Source organism: Felis catus, chromosome X (assembly GCF_018350175.1).
Source record: "Felis catus isolate Fca126 chromosome X, F.catus_Fca126_mat1.0, whole genome shotgun sequence".
Lineage (NCBI taxonomy): Eukaryota > Metazoa > Chordata > Mammalia > Carnivora > Felidae > Felis > Felis catus.
In genome coordinates, this window is record NC_058386.1 from 96,791,657 (window position 1) to 96,812,243 (window position 20,587).

Genomic DNA, 20,587 nt, shown 5'->3' on the forward strand with positions numbered 1-20,587 from the left:
TTTCAGTCTTCAGATTGGAGGGCCGTGAACACAAGAGACAGGGATTCATATACGATTTTTGTTTTTTTAAATACAAGATTAGTTTTAAGTAGCTGCCCTCCACCATTGTTGTAGCAATATCTCCTAGTTTCCCAGTCTGGTGAGTCGAAGAAGGATCTGGCATCAGGTTTTGTTTTTGTTTTTTTGGCTGGTTGTTGTTAAAAGAACGTTGATTTATGTGCTTTGGCATCAGATTAGGTATCTTTCATCACCAAGAGATAGGCAAGTCTCACTAGGTGAATAAATGAAAGAGCTGTTGTGCCATCCAGGCCTCCAGAGAGGCAAAAGCCGAGGCCGACGCGCTTTTCCTACTGAGAAAGGAATCTGGAATTGGGAAAGGTGTGATCCGGCCAAATGAACGTTGGTCCTGAGGGGGAGGGATCATTTCAGGACTCTGGCCTTGGATTTTGATAAATTTTCAAAGGAGCCCAGATTCCCTGAGGGGTGGAGCCTCGTGTCATACAGCAGCTACCCGTGGAATGAGTCACCGCAGCCAGCCGAAAGTCACGTGGGAGCCATCGCACGTACCTCATCAAGATCTGCTGGAAGGGGTTTAGTTCCTTGTCTGATAAAGGTGTGCTGGACTTGGCGGTCGTTGACAGTTGGGGTTTCTACTTCTTTCTTGCCAATTGCATATTAACTTACCTTGAGCTACATGGGACTGGTGCTTGGTGAGACTGGGAGGTGGGTGACATTTGCATCCCGGGGCCTTCGCGCCTCCCTGCCCACGGTCCCGGGGCCGGTCTCCGCTTTCACAGGCTGAGAGCCCTCACCTCCTCGGCACGCAGGCCACTCTCGAGGGCCGATTCCTTCCTTTGCCGTGAGAGCTCTCTCGGGGGAAAAAAAAAATTCCAGAAAGCTTTGTGTTGGCATAACCGGCGTGTTCCATCCCTGTAGGCAGCACCGCCATAGAAAGCCAAATGGTGAGTCGGTTTCTTGTGAAGGATCAGAAATGAGTTGTGAAAATGTATTTGGCTGAGAGCGGCTGGAGGTCCCACTGCAGAAAAGGCAGGGCTTTGCCGGTGGCACAGAAATGGTGTCCGTGGAGCTAGATCCCCCCCCCCCCAGAACCTTCTGCCGGCCAGAAGGTTGCTCACACACCTTTCTTTTTCTTTGTTTCCTCAGGGCTGACCAGGTAAGTCCCTTTTCAGAGTGCTGTTGTGCCTGGGCCTAAAGCTCTTCAGTCTCTGATGTGATGTTTTTCCTGTCTTTGCTGCTGTGATTCATTAATTGTTGATGTACTAGCTCCCTCTCAGAGGGCACCCTTAATGTCTTGCTTTCGGGGGTATCTCACAGTTGTCCTTACACTCAGCTGGCCGCCGGCCTCTGAAATGGCAGAGCAGCTCTTTAGGACGGCAGACAGAGGCAGCCGTGACAAAGTTTTCACTTCAGGGCCGGCAGCACGTATATGAAAGGAAGTGCTATCTCCAACTTGAGTCAGAAACTATTGCAAAACAGGAAGCTCCTTGGAGCCCTGATTAAAAGCAGCTTCAGAATTATTCCAACTCTGTCAGTTTGGGAAATGTTAATTTCCTAAAGAGCCCTCTAATCTCCTCATTCTAAATCCTAACCACCAGATTTGTGATTTACATCTGTATGCTGTCAGGAATGGTCATCTACTCTTCAGAATAAGGGTGTGGTTCTCTGAACAACTCTTGACATTTCTGTGCGTCTGTGAGGTAGTCACAATGGTCAGACATGGGGCACCGGGGTGGCTCAGTCGGTTAAACGTCCGACTTCGGCTCAGGTCATGATCTCGCGGTCTGTGGGTTCGTGCTCCGTGTCTGGCTCTGTGCTGACCGCTCGGAGCCTGGAGCCTGTTTCGGATTCTGTGTCTCCCTCTCTCTCTGCCCCTCCCCCGCTCACGCTCTGTCTCTGTCTCTGCCTCTCTCTCAAAAATAAATAAGATTTTTAAAAAATGGCCAAACAGTGCAGGAAGATGTTTAATGAAAAGTCTGTGGTCCCCAGGCCCTCCTTTGCTTCCTGCCCTCAGAGGTGACCAGGGTCACTGGATTCTTAAAGCAGTTTTTCACCCTGATCTTGATCATGATACTGCATCTGGTTAGGAATGGAATATTGATCATCTTATCGTGTTTCCTTTAAAGTTGCTTTTAGACAGTTGATGTGTTAGCATAGTAGGTTTATAGGTAAATGTCATAATGTTTGTACATATAAAATGCAGGAAATTGTCTTTTATCTGTACTGGGGTTTCTCAGCCGTGGCACTGCTGAGATTTGGTGCGGGATAATTCTTTGTCGTAAGGGGAGGGAAGGCTGTCTTGTGCCTCGTACCATGTTGAGCAGCGTCCTTGGTCGCTGCCTACTAGACGCCACTGGCAGCCCCCTCCTACGTTCCGGTGACCAAAAATATTCTTAGACTTTATCAAAAGTCCTCCGGGAGGGGGGGGGGGGCGGGGCGGGGGAAGCAAAATCACCCCAGGTTGAGAGTCACTGTTTTATGCCATCTGATAACTTTCCATTTTTTTTTACACATTTGAACATGCCATTGTTTTATTAGCTGAGTGTATTTCTGTGTATTTGCTACAGTAATGCCTTTTTAAAACTTCCTGACCTTAGAAAATTGCTCCTGAAACCCATCGTTCAAAAGAAGTGCCCCTGAACGAGAGGATTTGTCTGCAAGTGGGATCCCAGTGTAGCACCAATGAAAGTGACAATCCTAGCATTTTGGTGGAAAAATGCACCCCGCCCCCTGAAGGTAACAGCTGAAAGCACTGTTTGGTGGTATTTAGAGCATAAATCCAAATTATCCATATGCTCATGTTCGGTGTTCATTAATTCATTCAATTTTCAGATACTTGCTGAGTCTGATAAGCTCCAGGCATTGTACTAGGTGCTGACAACACAATGATAAATATGAGGATGTCCCTGCTTTCGAAGTGCTCACAACTTGAGTAAATGCCTAGTAGTTACACAGCACTTAATAATTTGGAATATGGGTATGTCTGGGTGGCTCAGTCAGTTGAGCGTCTGGCTTCGGCTCAGGCCACGATCTCATGGTTCGTGAGTTCGAGCCCTGCATTGGGCTCGTTGCTGTCAGCGCAGAGCTCACTTTGGATCCTCTGTCCCCCTCTCTCTCTGCCCCTCCCACCCCTCTCAAAAATAAGTAATTTGGAATGTGATATACACACATATACACCCTTCCCCTAAATTAAGCCTCATAAGCTTGTTGTGTTTTTTTTTTTTAATTTTTTTTTTTTTTTGGTAGGGAGAGCGAGCCTGCAAGTAGGCGAGGAACAGAGGGAGAGGGAGAGAGAGAATCTTAAGCAGGTTTCATGCCCAGCGTGGAGACTGAAGCAGGGCTCAGTCTCACAACCGTGAGATCATGACCTGGGCTGAAATCGAGTCAGATGCTTAACCGACTGCGTCACCCAGGAGCCCCAGCTTGTCTTGTGATGTGAGCAAGTTACCCGGACCCATTCCATGAGGAAGAGGGGAACTGAGTGAGTTGCCCTAGGTCTTTAGATTACAGGTCCAGTACCTTAAAAAAGCCAAAATACTGTCTTCCTCTTTAGAAAGATTAGCTTGATAAACGGGACATATTTGGGGAAAGCGTTAGAAAAGGAAAAGGGGCCCGTGGGCCCTGCTCCAGTTCAAGACCAGCCCTGGGCACAGCTGTCACGTAGTCAGGTCGGTCATTGGTCCCCAGTTCCCTTCCCGCCCATCACCCAGATTCTTCTGGCTCTTGGCTCGCACGGAGGGAGGGGTGTATACTGATTAAGAGCAGGGCTGCCAGAGAGCAGATGTCCAAGCTGAAGTCTCAGCTCTGCCAACCAGTAGCCGTGTGACCTTCGGCAGGTCACTTAGCCCCTCCCGCCAGGACCGTTGAAAGGCTGATGTAAGTCACTCGAGGTGAGGTAGTTAGAATAGGGCCTGGCAAGAGCAAATCCTGTGTACGTACTATCTATTAATGTCGTGTTGCCCCTTGTTTGGAGGGTTCCCTCTCCCACCACCAGACCTTAGCGCTATGTGGCCTGGTCTCCAGACCATCCTCTCTGCCTGCCTTGCACCGATCAAAAGTATATGAAGTCGTCTTTGTAAAAGGATAAAATTCAGTACTGCCCTGAGGCTGGGAACATGGTTTAAAACAACTTAGCTCCCCTTTTCTCATTTCTTTGGGAGTTTAAGGAATAATCTGAAAAAGCCTACATCGTATTGTGCCAGTAAAACAGTTGATGACGGCTCAGTCCAGTAGCCCTTCAAGAATCCTGAGGGATAGCAAGTTTGCATTTTAAACAGAGGCATTTAACTTGGTGACATGATGCCCTAACTCCAAAGGCTTTATACAGGTCGAGATTTCAGATGATAAAGACGATAGGGCTCGTAAAGTCATAATCCACAGCAAACAACTACCAAGAGTGATGTTATGCTTAACTTTTCCCCGAGTTGCTTCAGGAGGACTGCTTGTTTAGTCTTTAAAACAAGATGTGTTAGTAGGGGTCAAAAGACAGGAAGGTGAATGGTGACTCGGTAGACTTGTTTTCTTGAAAGACAGGTAGGTATATATGGGTCGTTTGTATTTTCACTTTCATTTAGGAATTCCGTACTCACTTCCTACGATTGAAACACTATTTGACCTTTAGACTCTCTCTCCAGTTAGGGCTACAAAGTTAGGGTCCCGCAGGGATGGTAAAGCTATTTCCTCGGTATCTGGAGGTGAGAGAGAGAGTTTTGAGCGAGTCAGATTTGGGTTTTCTCCATCCTGGGTGCCTTGTGGGTAAAATGGCATGAGAGATTAGGGATTGGCTTTCTGGGAAGACACTCTCACCGTCCCCCATGCCCCAGAGGGATTGGCAGGTTTGCCTGGCAGGGAAAGAAGGAGCCTAAACCCTTGGCTGGATATTGCAGGTGATCCTGAGTCTGCTGTGACCGAGCTGCAGTGCGTTTGGCACAACCTGAGCTACATGAAGTGTACTTGGCTCCCTGGAAGGAACACAAGTCCCGACACCAACTATACTCTCTACTACTGGTGAGTGTGCGCAGGAGACTTGCGGGGGAAGAATGGATTGCTTTTGTTTGGCGAGCACTGGGCTCTAACCTAATTAAAACCCGAAACCGAGGGGCGCCTGGGTGGCTCAGTCGGTCGAGCGTCCGACTCTTGATCTCGGCCCACATCACGATCTCACGGTTCGTGAGTTCGAGCCCCACGTCGGGCTCTGTGCTGACAACACACAGTCTGCTTGGGATTCTCTCTCTCTCTCTCTCTCTCTCTCTCTCTCTCTCTCTCTCTCTCTATCCGTCTCTCTCTCTCTCTGCATCCCTCTCTTGCCCCTCCCCCATTTGTACTCTGTCTCTCCCAAAATAAATACATAAACATTTAAAACAAAAAACCAAAACTGAAAAAGAACCACCTGTTTTTTTGGCTTTATTTATCATTGTTTTTAATTGAGGTATAATTAACATACAATGTTCTATTAGCTTCAGGTGTACAACACAGTGATTCAACAATCACATCTTCTTTTTAAAAAAATTTTTTAAAAATGTTTATTTATTTTTGAGACAGAGAGAGACAGAGCATGAATGGGGGAGGGGCAGAGAGAGAGGGAGACACAGAATCCGAAGCAGGCTCCAGGCTCTGAGCTGTCAGCACAGAGCCCGACGCGGGGCTCGAACTCGTGGACCGTGAGATCACGACCTGAGCCGAAGTTGGCCGCTTAACCGACTGAGCCACCCAGGCGCCCCAACAATCACATCTTCTTTATCGCTATTCTTTTCACAAACCCAAGGGGGGGGCAGTATGCTTCAGTAGAAAATGCATCTGCTTTTGGTGTCTACTTTCTAAAAATATCTTTAAAAATTGTAGATCCCTAGGATGTTGCAAAAAAATGCACAGGGAGATCCCAGTGTACCGTTTATCTGTCTGTAACCAGAATGCAATATCAAAACCAGAAAGTTGCTGTGGGTACAATCCACCCACCTAATTCAAATTTCACCTGTGTCACATGCAACCGTGTGTGTGTGTGTGTGTGTGTGTGTGTGTTTGTGTGTAGTCCTATGCAATTTTATCACATGTGTAAATATAGAATAGTTCCATAACCACAAGGATCCCCTGAGCTGCCATTTTATAGCCATACCCTACTCCTTTCTGCACCCCCTCACCCTGTATTACTTTCCCCCAAGTCTCTGACCTCTGGCAGCTACTAATCTGTTCTCTATCTCTATAATTTTGTCATTTCAAGAATGTTACTGGAATAGAGGCGCCTGGGTGGCTCAGTTGGTTGGACGTCCAACTCTTGGTTTTGGCTCAGCTCATGATCTCACGGTTTGTGAGACGGAGCTCCACGTCGGACTCTGCGCTGAAAGCATGGACTCTGCTTGAGATTCTCTTTCCCTCTCTCTCTCTCTCTCTCTCTCTCTCTCTCTGCCCTTCCCCCGCTCATTCTTTCTCTCTCAAAATAAACAAATAAACATTAAAAAAAGAGAATGTTACTGGAATAGACTCTTAGAGCATATGACTGTTTGAGGGTGACTTTTTTTTTTAAACTCTGCATAATACCCTTGAGGTCCCTCCAAATTGTTTTGTGTATCAGTAGTTCATTTTTTTAAATTTCATGGTATGGAGGTACCAATTTGTTTAAACATTTATTCCTTGAAGGATATCTCCATCGTTTCTAATTTTTTGCAGTTATGAATAAAGCTGCTATAAATTCTCATGCTCAGGTTTTTATGTGAACACAACTTTTTGTATCTCTGGAATAAATGCCCAAGAGTGCAATTGCTGGGTCATATGGTAATTACATATTTGGTGTTATAAAAAACTGCCAAACTATTTTCTAGAGTGGCTGTACCAGTTTACATTCCTACCAGCAATGTGCGAATGATGGGTGTCTACCTTTCAAAAGGAAAATGATATCATGCCCAGGGATAAAAAACAGGTTGGCTCAACACCTGAAACTATTGTAACATTGTATGTCAAGTATACGTCGATAAAAAAAAATTAAGGAAGCAATAAGAAAACAACCATTTTTGTTTGTTTTTGTCTTTAAAATTTTTTTTAACATTTATTTATTTTTGAGACAGAGAGAGACCGAACATGAATGGGGGAGGGTCAGAGAGAGGGAGATACAGAATCCGAAGCAGGCTCCAGGCCCTGAGCTGTCAGCACAGAACCCGACGGGGGTGCTCGAACTCACGGACCGCGAGATCATGACCTGAGCCGAAGTCGGACGCCCAACCGACTGATGCCACCCAGGCGCCCCTGTTTTTGTCTTTAGAGAGAGGGTGTGAGTGGTGGGGGAGAGGGGCAGAGAACAAAAGGGAGAATCTTAAGCTGGCTCCACACTCGGCGTGGAGCCAGACCCGCGCCTGATCCCACGGCCAGGAGCGGAAATCAAGAGTCGGACGCTCAACTGACTGAACCACCCAGGTGCCCGGAAAACAGCTATAAAAAAAAAAGTAGGTTAGCTCCCCACAAAATAACTTCTATCTGAAGTTTGTGAGCACATCTGCAAAATTTGTTAAATTTCTAAATTCATCTTTATGCATTTCCTTTCCTTTAGAGCCTAGAATTATTAGCAGCAGAACAAGGCAGAAAGGACCAGGTTAAACAGTTCAGTCCAATAAAACTTTATTTGGCACACATTGTGGCTACAGCACTGAATAGGCAGCGGAGGTAAGAAACGTGGCTCTTTGCTCGTGAAGTTTGAGATGTGGAGGGAGAGACATCACCCGGCGCAGTTACGTGTATAAAAATACGTGTATGATGAAGGCTAGTGGAGGCACAAACTCATTTTCGAAGCTAGTGTGGACCTTGGGGTGGCAGCGGGGCAAGGCTGGGGGGGGCTTTGTGAAGGGGGTGGACTGCACAGATGGTGGGGGGCTCTCCGGGGCCGGGCTCTGGGGAGGAGTGTTCAGGAAGGGGTGTGTTTAGTCACTGTGATACCAGGCTCCGGACGCCTGAGATCTTGCATTGGCTGTGCGCTCTCCACATGGCCCTGTCCCCCTTTCGGTCCTTCATTCAGACTGCTTCTGACACAGTGGGGTGTGGAGGGCCGTGTCCGGGACTTCTGAAACTATAGCATAAACACGGGGCTGGCTCCCAGAATGTCCATTTGGCCCGATGACTTGATGAGAACTGTTGTTGGTATCTCCGGGCACTCTGTGTCTCGTGGACTAGAATGCAGAAAATCACAGGACCGTTTGGCCAGGACCTTCCAGGGAGGCCCCGGGGATTTGCATTCACCTCCCCCCTCCCCACCCCCCCGCCGGCTCACAGGGCACTCCTGACAGCGTTGAGAAGCACTGCATGTGAGGCCAGATGGCACTGACACGGTGTGGTTCAGTCTTGAGGGTGTCTTTCTTTCCTCCGAGATCAACGGTTCTCGTGTGAGGCATTGTAGTTTTCCTTGCCCACTCGTGGCACTCGTTTCTGCTTTCATCAAAGCCCGGCAGCGGCGGCCCGGTGGCTTTGCCATAAGGCCCACACTCCTCAGCACTACGGACAAAGCCCTTTCTGACCGCGCTCCTTCCGCCTGTCTGGCCTCAGCCTCCTCTCCCCTGCGCGCACCTCCAACCTCTTGCATCCTGCCTGCCGGCCTGGGCCGAGCTCCTTTCGGTTCCTCAAACAGACCCTTCAGACCCTCCAGCACAACAGGGGAAGCACCCTGCATCCCCTCCCAGCCCAGCCCTTGTCGTTTCCCCTCTGCTTTGCCCTAATCTCAGCTCACACACCGCTTCCTTCACAGAAAGCCTCCCTTGGCCTCCGAAGTCTAGATACGTGCCGGGTCGTCATGTCCCACGGTACCTTGCGTTTTCCTGCGACATAGAACTCAGCACAATGTGTTGTCACTTCCTGTTTACTTATCTCCCTTAAGAGCGGCTGTGTCTTGTTACTCTCAGTGGCTGACACACGGAAGGTGCTCCAGAAATAAGTTTTAAATGCGTGGTACCATCCAAGGAAGCTTAGAGAACATTTGGGATTGGCAGGAGGACTTAGGACGGGTAAGCAACTCCAGGAGCATTTTAGTTCAGGAGTTAAAAGAGACAAGCATTGAGTAGATCGGACTCCCCAAAGAATTGCTAGTGAAGGGGTCAGAGACCTAAGCCTGCGGGGCACCTGGGTGGCTCAGTTGGTTAAGCATCCAACTCTTGATCTCAACTTCAGGTCTTGATCTCAGGGTTGTGAATTTAAGCCCTGCATTAGGCTCCATGCATGGGAGAAAGAAAAAAGAAAAGAAAAGAAAAGAAAGAGAAAGAAAGAAAGGAAGGAAAGAAAGAAAGAAAAGGAAAGAAAGAAAGGAAAGAAGGAAGGAAAGAAAGATAGGAAAGAAAGAAGGAAGGAAGGAAAGAAAGGAAGCAAAGAAAGAAAGGAAAGAAAGAAAAGGAAGGAAAGAAAAAAGGAAAGGAAGGAAGGAAGGAAAGAAAGAGAGGAAAGAAAGAAAGAAAAGAAAAGAAAAGACTGCCTCTGACAATGTTGCAGTGCAATCTGGGGAGAGCTGTTACTACAGTCTTAGAAGTTGGTAGCGTCCTTGTGTTTCTTATGCTGTTAACTCCTTGCTTTCCCAGGAGTTGTTATGGGAAAAATCACAGGGAAAACCTCAAAAAAGTCTGTGTCTATAGAAGGTTCAGAGGAAGGAAGGAAAAGCCTTAAAGCTGTATCTCATTCCATGGCCGACTGTGCAGGAAAGTAACTGGGATATAGGAGTCAAGGTGTGTTAGAGGTTAACGGAGGCCGCATCCTAGGGGTTCTTTTTTTTTAAGGTTTTTTTTTTAAGTTTATTTATTTATTTTGAGAGAGAGCAGTGGAGGGGCAGAAAGAGAGAGGGAGAGAGAGAGAGGAATCCCAAGTGGGCTCCTCGCTGCCAGTGCAGAGCCCGACCTAGGGCTCGAACTCATGAAACTGAGATCGTGACCTCAGCCGAAAGGAAGAGTCGGACGCTTAACCGACTGAGCCACCAAGGCGCCCCTGTCCTGGGAGTTCCTATGAGAGGAAGAGCGGGCAGTGCCTTGAGGCATGCACTGGCACAAAACAAGTCGTCTTGCAGACTGCAAAACCAGCACCCCCTCTGGGTGAATAAATTACAAAAAATTGGGCCCACCAATTTTGAAAAAGCATTCTTCTTCCTCTGGGTTGAAGCGTTTCCCTTCCTCTGGGCCGATGCAGCATCTTGCCAAAGCCGGCAGCAGAGAGTGCTTGGGCTGGCTCTCAGCCCTCGGTTGCCGCCTCTGCCCAGAGTATAACCTACAACCCTAGGAGGTGGCTCAGGAAGCCATCTGAAGACAGTGGTGGTTGACTGGTACCTGAGGGGACAGGTATACCACAGGGATACCACTCTTGTTATACGTACTCCCACCATGGGTCATCAGAGTGGACTCCTTCTCCAGTATATGTGACCTGTGCTAACACAGAAGCCACAACTCACCTGTGACTATTTACATATCAATTTAAATTAATTAAAGATCTGTCGAATGAAAACTTCAGTTGCTCAGTCTTACTAGTCAGTTTCCCACGTGGCTAGTGGCTCCTGCCTTGGACAGCACAGATAGCAAACATTTCCATAATCCCGGGAAATTCTGTTGGACAGTGCTGGTACAGAGTATATCCTTCTGCCCTCAGCACCCCGCAGCTTATTTTCTGGAGCCACACTGCCAGGGTTTAAATCTTAGCCCTCTTCTATGCTAGCAGTGTGATTTGGGGCAGGCCCCCTGTCTCTAAGCCTCAGTTTTATAATCTGTTAAATGGGCACAGTCACACTAGTGCCGCCTCTTAAGGTTGTTGTAAGGGCTGTTACTGTGTGAAAAGCGTTTGGAGCTGTACCTCACTGCTAACACAGGCCGAGTGAGCACTCCGTGCGAGGGAGCTACATGGTGTTTTTATTATTCATCCGCGGGAGCTACATTGTGTTTTTATTATTCATCCGCGCTCCCTTGGCAGGTGTAGCCGGTACACATTGCTGGCTTCTTCCACCACTTGGAAGAATCAGGAGCTAGTTCTTACCTCCTCCTCCCCTGCCCTCCCCTAGAGAGATCCTTTCCAACCAAAACCACAAAAGAAAGGCAGATGCATGGCTCGTTTGCTATCAAGTGCTTGGAATTGGTTTAGGTACCAGTTTAAATCATGTCAAGCAGTCAGAGATGGTTTCCCTAATCCCCAGTTAGGAGATGGAGAATCACTTTGAAACTCCAGGGCTGTGACTTCGGGTCCTGCAGGGCTAGTCTGGCATTACACGGAGCCTGACCTCAATAGCTACCGACTAGCTCTGCCAGTGAATTTTAGGGAATTTTGTACCACATTAATCATCTTCAGAGTTGGGGAAATAGTCTTTAAATTTGTCCATTTCCTCCTTATCCCTATAGTGTGAGTCCATGGAGAATTTCCGTGTGTGAATTTTAGCAGGAAGCACCTGAGTGCCTTCTAGCTCAGGTTCTTATCTGATATTTCACAAGAAGGCCCCAAAAGTTGTCTATTCGAAAGCCAATATTTCCCCTTTTGTTCTTTTTTCTAAATTACAACCGATTTTTTTTTTTTAATTTCCTATCTGGGATCCATGAGAGTATGTGAAATACTTGGGGTACAGAAGTGAGAAAAGAATCTTAAAGATTAACCACTAGAGAAGTTCCTTTCATGAGATGAAAAAAAATTAATTTTCTGCATATATATATATATACATATATATTTTTTTAGTTATGTAACAAAAGTCTCATAAGTTTCTTCAGTTTCTGTTTCTGGGTGTGGACAGAAAACATTCCAGGCCTGTCTGAGCTAAAAACTAGCCGTGGCACTAACTTAGTTTTTAAGGCTGTGTTCATTCATGAACTACAGAGGCCTACAACCAGGAGAAAAACTTTATGTACTGTCTCTTAAGGGGCAAGAGCATTTTAGGTATTTAAATATTTCTTTGCATAGTGTTTGAGGGAATAAAATACATTAGATCTGACTTTGGGGGTTTGTTTTTAAAGACCTTTTTTTTTTTTTTTTTTTGCAGAGAAGTTTTAGGCTTGTAACCAAGTTGAGAGGAAGATAGAGATTTTCCAAATGTCCGCTGCCCTCACAATTCATAACCTCCCCCATCATCAATATCCGTCCCCTCCCCCCCATCAGAGAGATATATGTTTGTTACAGTTGATGAACCTGCACTGATACATCCTGATCACTCAAAGTCCATTTACCTTCAGGCTCACTTTTGGTGTTGTATATTCTGTGGGTTCGGACAAATGTATTATGACATGTATCTATTGTTATAATATCATGCAGAGTATTTTCATTGTCCTAAAAAACCCCCTGTCCTCTGCCTGTTTATTCATCTTTCCCTCTACAACGCCTGCAGCCGCTGATCTTTTCATTGTCTCCATAATTGTGCCTTTTCCAGGATGTCATAGTTGGAATCATACAGCGTGTAGCCTTTTCACATTGGCACATGGGCTTCTTCCACTTAGTTAATATACATTTAAGTTTCCTCCATGTCTTTTCATGGCGTGATACCTCTTTTTTTTTTCATGCTGAATAATATCCCATTGTGTGGATGCACCACGGTTGATTTCTCCATTCGCCTGCTGAAGGATGTCTTAGTTGCTTCTGAATTCTGGCAATTATGAATAAAGCTGCTATAAACGTTTGATGTACAACTGCTATAAAATTGATGTACATTTTCAACTCCTTTAGGTAAATACCAAGGAGCACAATTGCTGATCATATAGGAAGAGTAGGTTTAGTTTTGTACGAAGCCACCAAACTGTGTCCCAAAGTGGCTGTACCATTTTGCATTCCCACCAGCAGTGAATGAGAGTTCCTATTGCTCCATACCATCCCCAGCATTTGATGTTGTCAGTGCTCCGGATTTTGGCCATGCTAATAGGTGTGTAGTGATATCTTGTTGCTTTAATTTGCATTTCCCAGATGACATATGATGTGGGACGTCTTTCCATAGGCTTCTTTGCCATCTGTTAATCTTCTTCGGTGAGGTGCCTATGAAACTCTTTAGCTCATTTTGTAATTGGGTTGTTTTCTTATTATTTTAAGAACTCTTGGGGCGCCTGGGTGGCTCAGTTGCTTGAATGTCCGACTCTGGATTTTGGCTCAGGGCATGATCCCAGGGTCATGGGATCAAGCCCTGCATCAGGCTCCATGAGCTGGAAGCCCGCTTAAGATCTTTTCTCTCTCTCCCTCTGCCCCCTCTCCCCTGCTTACACTCTCTCTTTCTCTCTCTCTCAAAAAAAAAATTCTTTGTATATATATATTTTTTAATTTATTTAGTTTTTATTTAAGTAATCTCTACACCCAACATCAGGGCTCAAACTCATGACCCCGAGATCAAGAGTCACATGCTCTTCTGATGGAGCCAGCCAGGCACCCTGAATTCTTTGCATATTTTAGAGAACTATCCTTTATAAGATAGACATGTCTTTTGCAAACATTTTCTCCGAGTCTGTGGCTTCTTTTTCTTACTCTCTTGCTATTCATTTTTACAGGGCAGAAATTTTTTTTTGATGTTTATTTTTGTGAGAGAGACAGACAGAGCACGAGCAGGCTCCAGGCTCTGAGCTGTCGGCACAGAGCCCAACGCGGGGCTCAGACTCAGGAACTGTGAGATCATGACCTGAACCAAAGTCAGATGCTTAAGCGACTGAGCCACCTAGGTGCCCCAGCAATTTTTAATTTGAGTGAAATCTAGGTGATTGATTATTTCTTTTATATAGATCACATCTTTGGTGTTATATCCAAAAAGTCGCCGCCACACCCCAGCTCATCTAGGTTTTCCCCAGTGTTATCTCCTAAGAGTTTTGTAAGTTTGCACCTTACATTTAGGTTTGTGATCCATCGTGAGGTTGGTTTTGTGAATGGCGTAAGGACCGTGTCAGGATTCACTTCTTGGCACGTGGACATCTTGTTGTTCCAGCACCATTTGTCGAAGAGACTATCTTTGCCCCCATTGTATTGCTTTTGCTCCCTTGTCAAAGATCAGTTGACTCTATTTATGAGAGTGGATCTGAGTTTTATAAAACCTGATTTGCAGCAGAATCCCCTGGAGAATTGCTGCCAAAGTGCTCACTCCTAGGCCCTGGGCCACACCCACTAAGTAGGAATCTCAGGAGAGGGCTTGAGGAATCTTCATTGTATTCGGCTATAGGTGATTCTGAGATAACAAGTCAAGAGTTTGGGACTCGTTACTCCTGGTTCGTTTTTAAATTTGTCTTCCTTTCTGTAGAAACCTTTGCACGACTCCCATTGTGGCTAACGTAAGGCTTGACTCTGTCTTCTGCCAGGTAGTACAAGAGAGAATCCTTGGATAGCCTAGACAGAAAAGTGTAATGAGTGCCTTCTGTCTGCCTGCGCTGTGCTAGATGCTGGTGATCAATGGGGAAAGGTATGTGTGGAGGTTCGAAATGGGAAATGAGACGCCAGCAGACCTGGTTACAAAGGCATTGAAAGCTACGTGGTGGAGTAAGACACTTAGGAAACCACTGTATTCTGGAACGTTCACCTGGCAGTGATTGGAAGGCACTAATAACAAAGGTCAGGGCGGTCAGTCTGAAAAGGACAGGAAGCCTGAAGTGATTAGGGCGTGAGACAAGGTGAGGGTCACAGAAATGTCGCAGGAGAGACTCCAAGAAGCTTTGTGGAGGAAGAAATGACAGAATTTGGTGATACAATATAGGGAAAAGAGGGGGGGACGGAGGGGGGAAAGGGTGATTTCAAAGGCTGTAATCTAGGAGCCCAGAGAAAACGAGCTCTGACTGATGGGAACGGGGAAGGTTAGAAGAAAGGCAATTTAGCAGGGAAGAGAGGGCATAAGGACGTTGGCTTTGACTCCAGAGTGGAACACACAAATGGAGCAGTTAAAAATCTGGGACTGGCTCCAAGGAATCCCCAGTGTAGAAATTCTAGTTGAGGGATTGAAATGGTAAACCGGGGAAAGATGGATGAGGGCGTAAGCAGTACAAAGGAATGTGCACAGGGCCGAGGACTGGATGTGAATCCTCTGAGAAGAGAGAAGGGGGAGGAGAAGCCAAGAAAACAATGCAGGCAGACAGAAGGGCCACAGGAGAGCCACGGAATTCGGCACGTGAGACATTTTCAAGAAGCATACGACTTCTCATCCTGGCCTCGGAAGATCCCTCATACAGACGAGGGAAAGGAGGCAGGGCTCCATAGCTATTGAAAGTAGCAGGGGTCAGGGCGCCTGGCTGCTTCAGTCGGTAGAGCATGTGACTCTTGATGTCGGGGTTGTGAGTTCGAGCCCTACGCTGAGTGTAGAGCTTACTTAAAAAAACAAACAAACAAGTGTTCATCGAAGAGGAACCTTCGTTTCTTCGTAGAGTATGAAACAGAGCCACATTATAAAACAGGGTTTTGGGAAAAGCTATCTTTCCATATTGCAAATACTGCTTTTCGTGGTCCTCTTCAGTCATTGAAAAGCAAATGTCTGCCTTTGTTTCCTGAATACCTTGTTACAAATAATCCAGAAGGTCGTCTCCTTATATCTTGCAGGCACAGCAGCCTGGGAAAAATTCTTCAATGTGAAAACATCTATAGAGAAGGTCAACACATTGGTTGTTCCTTTGCTTTGACTAATTTGAAGGATTCCAGTTTTGAACAACACAGCGTCCAAATAGTGGTCAAGGATAATGCGGGGAAAATTAGACCATCCTTCAATATAGTGCCTTTAACTTCTCATGGTAAGTTTTAGAAGTCCCGCACGACACTGTGGATAAAAAGCATTACGTCTTTTGAACCATCGATACAGATACTAAAAAAGTGACGATTCTGGTTTTAGGATTTTCCCAGAAAAAAGCATTGCATTTATGTATACCTTTATTTGAGTTCTTTTAAAAGAAGCAGGCTTGCAAATTCTAATGGTTCTTAAGCCCGTGTGTCACATGTTTTGTTCTTAATTGCTTCTGAGTGTGTTCAGACTTAGAGCACACAGTTAGCTGTAGAACCGAGATTGGATACAGGCTCTCTGTCTTTTAAGATCCGCTCTCTTTTAGGGGTACCTGGGTGGCGCAGTCTGTTAAGTGTCCAACTCTTGCTTTCGGCTCGAGTCGTGATCTTGCAGTTCGTGGGATCGAGCCCCGTGTCGGGCTCTGCACTGTCAGCTTGAGATTTTCTCTCTCCCTCTCTCTCTCTCTCTCTGCCCCTCTCCACCCCCCCCATTTCAAAATAAATAAACGTAAAAAAAAATCTCTTCTTTTACTTATGATACTTGAGAGTCTCTTAGTTGAAAAAAGGACTGGACTGGAGGAGGAGTGACCAGAAGTGATACTCAAACCAGCTGACGTGCTGGGCAGCACAGGCAGCCAGCAGTCAGAACAACCAAAGCAGCCGAGTGTCGGCCCATTAGAAAGAGGCCTCGAGTTGAAAACAAAATGTCTGCTTGAGGTCCTAGGTCTTCACATCGGACAAAGCATATGCTCTCTTTCAGCGTTTCCTGGAGAGTCCCTCTGACCTCAAAGGATTGTCATGAGTTCCAAATGATGTGAGGTATATACGTGTTCTGTAAGTCCCTAAAGCAGGCTACTGTAAGCATCACGTGTATTTGTATGTTGCAAGGTCCCAACAGGGAGCTCAGATTCTGGCTGAGAGAGATACAGAAAATGTATCAGCAGATAACCATGCACTGACCAGGTTCCCAAGTCTGCGACTGGAACACTGTTTACCACTCCTTCAGATAGTCGTGGAAGGGAATTCTACTAGTGGACCGAAGGCCAGGGGAGTGAGGTCGTGGTAACTTGCCAAGTGGGATGATCTGAGCCCTTCTCTGTCCTGCCTCTTGCTTGGCCGATTGTCCTTGATGGACCTTTCAAAGCTCGTTTCCCTACCCTTCTTCCTGGAGATTAGTGGTGCCAAAAAGGGAGCTCCTCCGCAGCTGGAAGATGATAGCTTCAAGTTGTTTTCTGTCATTGTCCATTCTCTTCCTCCTCCTCTTCTTCGTCGTCGTCGTCTTCTTTTTATTTTTGAGAGAGAGAGAAAGCACGTGCAAGTGGGGGAGGGGCAAAGAGATAGAAGGAGGCAGAGAGAATCCCAAGCAGGCTCCGCACTGTCAGCGTGGAGCCTGATGTGGGGCTCAAACTCATGAACTGTGAGATCGTGACCCGAGCTGAAATCAGGAGTCGGACTCTAAACTGACTGAGCCACCCAGGCACCCCCTCATCCGAATTCTTTTCTGTTGCTTAGTCTTAAGCATAGTTGACTCATTAAAAAGTAAATGGACTAGGCTAGTTTTTTTACTTTATTTAAAAAAAAAAATTTAATGTTTATTTTTGAGAGAGAGAGAGAGAGAGAGAGAGAGACAGAGCATGAGCAGGGAAGGGGCAGAGAGAGAGGGAGACACAGAATCCAAAGCAGGCTCCAGGCTCTGAGTTGTCAGTACAGAGCCTGACGCGGGGCTCGAACTTGTGAACCACGAGATCATGACCTGAGCCGAAGTCAGACACTCAACCAACTGAGCCACCCAGATGCCCCTTTTTTTACTTTATTTTTAATTGTGGTTATAATCATATAACATTAAATTTCCCATCGTAACCATTTTTTAAAAATACTTGCTTTTAAAGTTTATTTATTTTGAGAGAGAGAGAAAGAGAGAGAGAGAAAGTGAGTGTGGGGGAGGGCAGAGAGAGAATCCCAAGCAGGCCCCGAACCATCAGCATAGAGCCGGATTCAGGGCTCGAACCCATGAACCGTGAGATTATGACCTGAGCTGAAAGCAAGAGTCAGTCGGTTAACTGACTCAGCCACCCAGGCACCCCTCCCGTCGTAACCATTTTTGACTATACGGTTCAGAGGTGTCAAGTATATTCACATTGGCGTGCAACAAATCTCTAGAACTTTCTCAAATCTTTTTAGAACTGAAACTCGATGCCCACTAAACACTGATTTCCCCTCCCCAGCCCTTGGTAACCAGCTTTCTATTTTCTATGATTTCGACTACTTTAGGTACCTCTTCTGGGTGGAATCCTACAGTGTTTGTGATGGGCTTATTTCACTTAGCATACGGTCCTTGAGGTTCATCCGTGCCGTGGCGTGTGACAGAGACTAGGCTAATGTTTTAATTGGGGTCTTTGCGCAAGTGAGTGACGCCTGGGGAAACCCCTTGTGCCCGGTGCCCCCCGTTATCCATTAGGTGGATGCACATGTGGACCTAAGGGCTTCTTTTCTTTATTCTCTGTCACAGCTAGATGTCCTGATTATACCCCATCCGTGTTCTAACCGGATGCAGGTCAGAGTTCACGTCATCTTCCAGACACCCCGAAGATGTTCGTTAGATCCATTTGGCGAGGCAGCTTAAAATAAGCTTTCTCCATTCATTGTGACCTTCATTATCTCTACCCGTGTATGAACCTCATCAAAATGAACCCTGGAAGCTAACTTGTATGCTTCTATTTCTGTCTTTCAGTGAAACCTGATCCCCCACATATTAAACGGCTCTTCTTCCAAAATGGTAACTTGTACGTGCAATGGAAGAATCCACAGAATTTTTATAGCAGATGCTTATCTTATCAAGTAGAAGTCAACAACAGCCAAACAGAGACGCATGATATTTTCTACGTAAGTTTTTCTTAGCTAGTTGATGTAACTTGGCTATTTTTCTGTCACTCGAGTTTCTTACAGGGTTAATATACTGAAATGTCAGTGAAATGCAGCTCCTAGATTTGTCACCTGATGATGACAGTAATGAACTTTCTCGTCTGAAATAGGGCGTGGTGGGAGCTTTGAGGGTTTATGGTAGTGGCACTGGCCGTCAGATTCAAGCCATTCGTTGATTCATTTGCTGAACGCATTTTCAGTACATATCTACCACGTGCCGGGCGCTGTTTTAGGTGCACGTGACCCTGACGCGAAGGTCTTTTTTTCCCATGAAACCTCCCTACTGGAAAATGAGGATGTAAATGAGCAAGCTGATTTCAGAGCACGAAGGCTGTGAGGAAAATTAAATAGGTCATGTAGTGGCATGACAGGCGGGCCTGAGGGAATATGAGGTTGGGCAGTCATCTGAAGTGACGACATTGGAGATGAGACCAGAATGACGAGCAGGGGCTAGCCATGTGAAGATCTGGGGGTGGGGGGAACAGCCAGTACAAAGACTCTGAGGCAGGAATGGGCTTGGCCTGTGTGAGACACAGAGCGGAGACTCGGGTGGCCAAGATACAGTAGGAAAAGACGCGTAAGCGGGAGGCCGGGGTCAGATCGGGTAGATACTTCGAGGCTCTGGTATGGCCATTCCCTTTTCTTGGAGTTTGTGGCAACTAAGGTAGTCCACTTTGAGGAGTCCGTATTTGTTGGCGTACGTACATTTACGCTCCTGGGAAGCTAATACAAAACATACTAATTAGAGGTCCCCGTGGGCCACCGGCCATAACAGGATGTGGTGTAACCTCAGGGCGTCAGTCCCATTCTTCCGCTTTACAGGAGAGGTCACACACTTGGGCCTTAAACATTTTTGTTTGGACCACAGGCACGGTGGGGTTTCGTTTATTAAATTTGACGGAGGCAAACCATAAGAGGCTTAAATACAGAGAACAAACGAAGCGTTGCTGGAGGGACGTGGGTGGGGGATGGGCTAAACGGGCAACGGGCCTTAAGGAGGGCGCTCGTTGGGATGAGCACTGGGGGTTCTGTGTGAGTGATGCATCGCTAAATTCTACTCCCGAAGCCTCACTTGAATTGAAATAAATACATTTAAGAAACCAAAACAACAACGACGACAAAATTGGGAAATTTTGCCCAGATTCAAATACCCTGGCCCCCGAGGAGTGTTGTTTCCATGAGGTGGCGCCACAAGACCACAGGGGCCGGGCCGTGGCTGGTGTGCCACCTGCCTGCGGTGGGGGTGGGGGTGGGGTGGGGGTGGGGGGCGTGTGCATTTGCATTTCAGAGGTTAGAGCCCCAGTGTTTCGTATTGGCTTTTAAAGGACCCCGGCATCTCGCACGTGGGCACATGCTTTGGTCCAGTTGTTTTGGCTCATCGTGGGAGTTTCAAAATACTTACTAAAATAAGCCACTGTTGACAGGCTGTAACTCCAGAGGGAGTGGCCGGGTCCGCAGCTGACCGGGGCTTTTCTGGGCATCTGCAGGTGAATCTGTTTGCCGAAATAGAACCACCATTATCCGTACCAGAAAGTGGTGTCCCCGTACCGTGCTGCAAAGGGAAAGAGCAAAGGGCTTCCAAGTGGGGAGAAGGTGAGGCTTGGATTTACGGCGGAGTCAGCTTGTCAGAGCGCTGAAGCATACTTGACTACTCCAGCCTCTCCTGCTCTCTTCTGCCTGAAATCCTGAGACACATGCTGCTCGTATTACTCATTTGGCACCGAATTGTGTCCTGCGAGTTACCCCGATCACATGTTTGAGCCTTTTCTCTTGACTAAAAATAAAAGCTCCTGCAGGGAGGACTTCGGGGGTGTTTACTTTGTGCCACTCCCGCTAACAGTGGCTAGCACAGATCGAGCGATTACTGTGTGCTAGGCATTTTATTTTTTAAATGTTTTCTGGAGAGAGAGAGAGAGAGAGCGAGCATGCGAGTGGGGGGTGGACAGGGACAGAGGGGGAGACAGAGAAAATCCCGATCCCGAGCAGGGCCTCTCCACGCTCAGCATGG

At 46.7% G+C, this 20,587-nt stretch overlaps 1 protein-coding gene across 1 annotated transcript in view; it reads left to right on the forward strand.

Moving 5' to 3' along the window:
• Positions 1 to 20,587, forward strand: part of IL13RA1 (interleukin 13 receptor subunit alpha 1) — a 59,601-nt gene that overhangs the window by 11,623 nt on the left and 27,391 nt on the right. The window contains exons 3-6 of the mRNA XM_023248883.2: positions 2,616 to 2,754; positions 4,905 to 5,025; positions 15,484 to 15,671; positions 18,389 to 18,540. Coding sequence (XP_023104651.1) covers positions 2,616 to 2,754; positions 4,905 to 5,025; positions 15,484 to 15,671; positions 18,389 to 18,540 — 600 coding nt within the window. The remainder of the gene's footprint in view (positions 1 to 2,615; positions 2,755 to 4,904; positions 5,026 to 15,483; positions 15,672 to 18,388; positions 18,541 to 20,587) is intronic.